The 8,309-nt window shown below is 40.3% G+C and overlaps 1 protein-coding gene across 1 annotated transcript; it reads left to right on the top strand.

Annotated features, from left to right (window-relative positions):
* The first annotated feature begins 232 nt into the window (after positions 1 to 232).
* LOC149454812 (olfactory receptor 6F1-like) lies at positions 233 to 1,201 on the top strand. Its single transcript, XM_089686974.1, has one exon. It carries the CDS (start codon positions 233 to 235, stop codon positions 1,199 to 1,201), a length of 969 nt encoding a protein of 322 aa, XP_089543100.1.
* The last annotated feature ends 7,108 nt before the right edge of the window (positions 1,202 to 8,309 follow it).

Genomic DNA, 8,309 nt, shown 5'->3' with positions numbered 1-8,309 from the left:
ACTGGGTAGGCTGATTTTCACAAGTAGAGTATAGTAATCCTTAAATAAACTGAGGGCCACCAAATAGGGTTAGAGGGCTTCAGTGATCCAAAAAACACAACATGGCATGCTTTCTCTAACTAAAATATGTACAAACAACAGGAAATCCTGCCTTGGGGCAAGTTGCCAACATATGGGGCAATACATAATATGCCAATTTTCCTAACTCTCCTCATTATACCCTTCTCCATAGATGATCTCCCATCAGAAAGCTATCTTTCACGGGAACAAAACTGAAGTTCAGTTCTTCTTTCTGCTTGGCTTCCCAGGCACTGCTCAGGTACAGCTGTTTTATTTTGCCATTTTTTTTATCATATATATACTAACAGTGGTGGCCAATTTTCTCATAATTACCATGGTCTGCTTCAATTCTCATCTTCGCATCCCCATGTATTTTTTCCTCAGCAACTTTGCTGTGTTGGATACCTGGTGTTCAACTGCCGTCATTCCTAATACACTCAGCTATTTGATCACACAGGAAAAGGTTATTTCCCATTCTGGGTGCCTTGCTCAACTTTGCTTTGTGTTCTCTGTGGGACCTACCGAATTTTTCCTACTCACAGTTATGGCCTATGATAGATATCTAGCCATCTGTTTTCCATTACAGTATGCAACAATGATGAACAGTCAGATCTGCCAATACTTAGCTGCAGGCTCATGGATGAGTGGTTTCTTTACTGGTTGGTCATTAACTATTCCAACCGCTCTGCTGAACTTTTGTGGACCCAATTTAATTGATCATTTTTTCTGTGATTATATCCCTCTGGTGAAACTGTCTTGTTCTGATACATCCACCAGTGAGACAGTCTTCTTTTCATTTGCATGGGTAGTTGTGCTAAGCTCACTTACTTTTATAACAATATCTTATTCCAGTATAATTAAAACCATTCTTCGCATTCCATCCAGCCTTGGTCGTCAGAAGGCCTTTTCTACTTGTGCAGCTCATTTAACTGTGGTCATTATTTTCTATGGAACTGTCATTTTTATGTATGTCCGTCCAAGTGCTTCCTACTTTTCTGATAAAGATAAAGTTGTATCTCTGTTTTATTCTGTTATAACACCACTTTTAAATCCTCTTATATATAGTCTTAGAAATCGAGAATTTAAAAAGGCATTGAAAAATGTTCAAGCAAAATTCCGCAAGTCATTTTATGATGTGTAGGGTAAATGACCCAAAACCTGGCATTCTTAATAAAAAAATAAAAAAACTTTTGTTCCTGAAGTCATCCATCAGTCTAGCCCCTCCTAGCTTCCCAATGTTGATCTATCACTGCGGTGGTCAGCGTAACTGACCATTGTGCAGAAAGTGGAATAGGGTGGACCAAAGACTGATTGCATGAACCAATGAAGTTAGTATCAACATAAATGAGTGCCCAGGGCAAATAAAGTAAATTTAGTTATTATATGTATGTACTCTTAGTAGGTAATGGGTATCAACTCAAATTGGTTATTACTAAGAGCAATTAAAGATGTTGTCTAATTGATAATTACACTCTTCACATTGCTCTTTTCTTTCCAAAATGCAGCTTGTGTTATCTGATATACAAATAACGGTATATTTATAACAAAGGTAGCAGGTTGTTATCATGTGAAAATGGACTGCACCAAAGAAGCACAAACATTTGAAACAAAACAGAAATAAAATGAAGATGCAAGTATATTGTCCAATATTTGTGGGAAATGCAAAGCTAGATGTCTGAAAGATACTATATCTTCCTTGATGAAGCAAGTTTTTCACATCTTGGACTGTTTACATAAAACCAAACACTAGACCTATAACTTACTCCTAATATATTTTATTAATTGTTTCCCCCAGGGTAGTTCCCAGAGACTTCAAAATCTGAACCATAGATTTGTCACTATCTATTGGGGATATACAAAGATAAACCAATTACTGTATATGCTTCACTTCCCAAACCACCATGGTCCCTCTTTGTCCTCAAACCTCTAAAAACACTCTTTAGCACAGAGAAAGCTCCTTATTGAATGTTTTAGACTCTTTAGAAAGACATTGGGGTAGATTTAATAAAATTGAAGTGTGCAAAATCTGGAGAAGCTCTGCACAAAAACTAATCAGCTTCCAGGTTTTATTGCCAAAGCTTAATTGAACAAGCTAAAGTTAGAAGCTGATTGGCTACTATGCACTGCAGCACCAGATTCTCCTTCCCTTCAAGTCTCATGAAAGAACTGGAAAATCAAATGGGAACCCACCTCTCATAGGAAAACATATTGAAAGTTCCATCACTGGCACATATTTGTTTTTAGCACCAAAACTGAGGAATCAAACTATAGTTTTTTTTTCAAGATGGTAAACAGTCTCAGAGTGCTTGCTCAAAGTTTGGCTGCACCTCTTTCATAAATGCTGCGTAGGATGCAGCTGTACAGACAGGCCTAAAGCAGGCATACTAAGAAATAGAATTCTCAGACACAAAAAAAATGTATCCCAGGTAAGTCTGTAAAGTCTGACCCTTAAGGTGGAACTTTAGTCAGAAAATGACTTCCTGCTAGATCAGGCTGGCCCCTTTTGCAGATATAGATATGTTAAAAATGAGTGCTTATACTGTTTAAATCCAGTAATACTCTGTCTCTCCCTGCTCTGTACAGTCTCAGTTACACTTTATTTTTCAAAACTGTGCTGAAAATGTATAGGCCTATCAGTTGACAGCCTAAAGATTTACTGCTGCTCAGGGGCTCTGGGCTTCACTTTCAAGAAACAAAAAAGGAAAAATGGATTTAGCTCAATACCTCAACCCAAATCACTTTTTCAACCATTGTATTGAAGTAAGAAAAACATTGACAGATATAATTAACATATAAAATACTTCATTTATTAATTAAAATTACAAAGAAACACACTCAAAACAAAACAAACCCCACTAAAACCCTTAAACAATTTTGTTCAGGGACCTATAGGATTCATATATCGTATTTTACATTTAAAAAAAAGCTTATCGTAACTTCCTACTGAGAGCTCTTAGGAAAAAAGGGACAGTGATAAATAGAACTAGATAGAAGTTAGAAAGGTGGCCACAAAGAATATATATTTTCCAGCATGCTGGATAGTTTTTTTTTTTGTTTTTTTTAAAGTCCACCATAAACAGTATCTGGTTATCAAAGATATGTACATAGACTTTTGTGCACAGATTTTCCTCAACAGGTACACTCCAGTTGAATAACAGGTCTGATTAAATATGTGCTGTTTAGGGGCTGTTCAATTGCGTTTGTATCCTAGATTCCATACATAGACAAAATTGAATAGGGTGGAGCCTGTAATCAAGCAAGTAGATCCAAAAACAACACAATGTGGTCCAGAGGAGGTGACAATGATGGTAGTAACAGACTCATAGGGGCGTGTGTTGCCCAAGGTTTACTCCATATGATTGTTGGCCTCCCTCACACTAGCAATTTGTGTCATCCAAAAGGTATCCATATTGACTCCTCAGTATATGAATATATATATATATATATATATATATATATATATATATACTGTTTAGCCCAACTGTGAAACAGGGGCATATAAAATAGCAAACATGGCTTTCTAATACTTGTAACCATATCCAACCAAAGTGAACATAATGTCCCATAGTCCCATAATGCCATGAGAGTGATACTTATCAGTCTTGCAAGAAATCCATAATAGATCCTGTCATGACTTGCACAGCCTGACGAGTTTCGCCAGACCCACCCGGCTGCATCAGAGGCAGAATACAAACAATTGTGGGCCATCTTCTTAAATGGTCCTAAAATGGGCACCAGTGGGTGAGAAGCACAAACAGAAAATGGAGGGGCTGAAGAAACAGGAAAAGGAAAGGGAGAGGAGCAGAGGCCGGAGGTGAAAAACCAGGAGAAAAGGCACCTATAGCCATATACATGGATCAAATGCCAACCACAACAGAAGGCATCCATACACCTATAAATAATTATTTTATGTTATTATTTTAAACAATGGTGGTGTTATTTAAGGTAAGCTTGCATGTTTAAGTATGTATATTCATCCATATATTATTTAATAATGAATACTAATATATGCAAGATGTCTCCCTTCTTATTTTTTCCTCTAAACCAGGGGTCTTCAAACTTTTTAACCAAGGGGCCAGTTTACTGTCCTGCACACTTTAAGAGGGCCAAAGTGGCCAGTGGGAGTAGAAAATGTCCTAGCGCCAGTAGGAGTAAAAAAATTACATAGTGCTTTTAGTCAGTGAAAGGAGGAATATTAGTTGGAGGAATAGTGCTCCATCATTGGTGTCAGGGGGAGGAATAGTGCCCCATCATTGGTGTCAGGGGGAGGAATAGTGCCCCATCATTGGTGTCAGGGGGAGGAATAGTTCCCTATCATTGGTATCAGTGGGAGGAGCAGTGCACCATCATTGGTGTCAGGGGGAGGAATAGTTGCCCATCATTGGTGTCAGGGGGAGGAATAGTGCGCCATCATTGGTATCAGTGGGAGGAATAGTGTTCCATCATTGGTGTCAGGGGAAGGAACAGTGTCTCATCATTGGTGTCAGGGGGAGGAATAGTGCCCCATTATTGGTGTAAGAGGGAGGAATAGTGCACCATGATTGGTGTTAGTTGGAAGAAGTGTGCCCCATCATTGATGTCAGGGGGGAGGAATAGTGCCCCGTCATTGGTGTCAGGGGGAGGAATAGTGCCCTGTCATTGGTGTCAGGGAAAGGAATAGTGCCCCATCATTGGTGTCAGGGGGAGGAATAGTGCCCCATCATTGGTGTCAGGGGGAGGAATAGTGCCCCATCATTGGTGTCAGAGAGAGGAATAGTGCCCCATCATTGGTGTCAAGGAGAGGAATAGTGCTCCATCATTGGTGGCAGGGGGAGGAATAGTGCCCCATTATTGTTGTCAGGGGGATGAATAGTGAACCATCATTGGTGTCAGGGGGAGGAATAGTGCTCCCTCATTGGTGTCAGGGGGAGGAATAGTGCTCCCTCATTGGTGTCAGGGGGAGGGATAGTGCCCCTTCATTGGTGTTAGTGGGAAGAAGAGTGCCCCATCATTGGTATCAGTGGAAGGAATAGTGTCCCATCATTGGTGTCAGTTGGAGGAATAGCAACCCATCATTGATGTTAGTGGGAAGAAGAGTACCCCATCATTGGCGTCAGTGGGAGGAATAGTCCCCATCATTGGTGTTAGTGGGAAAAAGAGTGCCCCATCATTGGTGTAAGGGGGAGGAATAGTGCCCTATCATTGGTATTAGTTGGAGGAATAGTACCTAATTGTTTATGTCAGTGGGAGAAATTGTGCCCCATCATTGGTGTCAGTGGAAGGAAAAATGCTCCATAGTTGGTGCCAGTGGAAGAAATGGTGCTTCCTTGTTGGTATCAGTGAGAGGAATAGTACCCCGAGGGCTGGATAGAGGCAAGCAAAGGGCCACTTTGACCACTGCCCTAGACAGATAAATGACAATGATAAAATTGTAATTGCAAATACATAGGAACTGCAAATTTGGATAAATGTAAGAAAATATTAGCACTACATTCTCATGTTAACTCCTTATCAACCCTGCCAAACCTCACTCCATACCCCCCCCCCAATATCCTGCCCCCCCTCAAGAAAAAACCCATAACACCCCAATTAAAATAAAACATTAACAGGTATCATGATATCTGTCGGAACATTGTTTAATGCTGTCCACATTTTTTCATGAACAATACACATAAGCATAATCGTGAAGAGAAAGAAAAACAAAAAAAAAAGAAACAAACAAAAAAACTCATATTGTTTATAGCAAAAAAGACGAAAAACTTAGATAATCATTCAGACTTGGTGATTTAACCGCCTCCAACTCCCATATCAACAGGGTCTCATAATCACCACCCCGGAGACTCTGAGGGACAACCTCAACAACCCAACATTTGAGACATAATGGATCGCAATTATGTTCCAAACATACATGGCGTACTATAGGGGCCCTAAGATGGTAAGTTTCAATATCATAAATATGGTCCTGGAATTGTCTGTGTATTGACCGAAGGGTCTTGCCAACATACAAGGAACCACAGGTGCAAGTGATGACATAGACCACTCCCATTCTGTCACAAGTGACCCTTTGGTTGCACCTGATGGGCCTCCCAGTGGGCAAGACCAATCTGTCACCCACAACCATATATCTACAATATTCAAGATCGACCACATCTTACAAAGCCCATTCTTCTATGGCGAATTGGAGGTTTCCATGTGATACCACTATGGACCACTAAGGTCTCTTAAGGACAAGGCCTTCCGGCTTATGAACTGTGGTTTAGCAGACACCATCTTTCCTACTGATGGGTCCTCAAATAATGAGTGCCTATATCTGGCACAGGTTTCTTCAATCCAACAAATAAATTCAGTATATTGGAAATACAGTTTAGTCCTTTTTTTTGCATCTGCAGTCTCAGATTTCATCTGGTCAAACAAAAGAGCTTCCCGGTTACTTTCTCTAGCTCGTTTGTAGGTAAGGTTTAACCATCTGTTCTTATATCCTCTTTTGTGAAATCTGTTCCGCAATTCCTTAGCCTCAATTTCAAAGGCTACTAGATCTATGCAATTCCTTTGGGCTCTCAGGTATTGACCAACTGGAAAACCTTTAACCAATAAGAGTGGATGAAAGCTCTTTGCGTGCAGCAGACTATTCGTGGCTGTTGATTTTTTATATAAAGTTGTCTTTATTGTTTGCTGTTGTGTTATCTCTATGGATAAATCCAAGAATGTAACCTTGTCTTTATGCCAGTCACTTGTGATTCGAAGATTATATGGATTCATCAAAAGTTGTTCAACAGAACCTGCTTTCTCCTCCACAGTGCCGGTCCAAAATATGAGGAAGTCGTAGATGTACTTGTACCAGGACAAGATCCAGGACAGGTGAACCGACGGTGCAACCCCCCCCCTTCCCGAAAACAGCCACCAGGATTCCCAATCGCCAAGATACAAGTTGGCATGGGCGGGGGCACATGTGGTGCCCATAGCCGTGCCTTGTGCCTGACAATAATATTTTCCACAAAATTTTTAAACGTGTTACCACTCACTCACAAACTCACTGTGCTTTCTCTTTCCAATGGGTCTACTCTGCAAGACCTTTGCAATTACCTGTAAGCCTTTTATATGCCCGTTTCACAGTTGGGCTAAACACAGGGGCGGACTGACAACTCATGGGGCCCCCAGGCAATAGGGGATCATGGGGCCCCTGTGTCCTCGCCCACACTCAAACCACACCCAAAAAGCCTATGAAAGGTACCAGGGACATCTCATGGGGCCCCCTACAGACCCCGGGCCCTCGGGCGGTGCCCGAGTTCCCCAATGGTCAGTCCGCCCCTGGCTAAACAGTATATGTATATATTCCCTATGCTGAGGAATCAAGCTAAAGAGTCAATATGGATACCTTTTGAACGACACGAGTTGCTAGTGTGAGGGAGGCCAGCAATCATATGGAGTAAACCTTGAGGAACACACACCCTATGAATCTGTTACTACGATAATTGTCAACTCCTCTGGACCACATTGTGCAGGTTTTGAATCTACTTGCTTGATTACACCTTATTCAATATGTCTATTGAAACTAGGATGCAAATACAATGGAACAGCCCCTAAACAGGATAGATTTAATCAGACCTGTTATTCAACTGGAGTGCACCTGTTAGGGAAAAATCGGTGCACAAAAGTGTAAGTACATATCTTTGAAAACCAGATACTGTTTATTGTTATCCAGCATGCTGGAAAATATATATTCTTTGCGGCCACCTTTCTAGCATCTATCTATTTCTATGTATCATCACTGTCCCTGTTTTCCTGAGAGCTTTCAGTAGGAAGTTACGATAAACGTTTTTGAATTTAAAATACGATATATAAATCCTATAGGTCCCTTAACATAATTGTTTATGGGTTTTTAGTGGGGTTTGTTTTGTTCTGTGTTTCTTTGACATTTTAATTAATAAATGAAGTATTTTGTATGTTAATGATATCTGTCGATGTTTTTCTTACTTCTATACAATGGTTGAAAAAGGGATTTGGTAGAGGGAAAGAGCTAAATTCATTTTTCCTTTTTTGTTTCTTGAAATGATTGCCTATGTGGTATGCTCCCTCCCCTACTTAATGAGATATATAACAAATAAACTTGTGACCTAGAAGGATCAAGTATATTTTACCTTTTTGGGGCTCTGGGCTTCAGCAAAATGGCAGACTCCAGCAAGAAGAAAAAGGAACAAAGCTGGAGGCAATTTATAGCACACACTAATTTTGGTAGCATAATTATTAATGTGGAATGTATGTTCCTTGCT

This window comes from Staurois parvus, unplaced genomic scaffold (assembly GCF_062004578.1).
Source record: "Staurois parvus isolate SC_StPar_1 unplaced genomic scaffold, SC_StPar_1.0 ptg000415l, whole genome shotgun sequence".
NCBI lineage: Eukaryota > Metazoa > Chordata > Amphibia > Anura > Ranidae > Staurois > Staurois parvus.
This window is presented reverse-complemented; position numbering and strand designations above follow the sequence as displayed.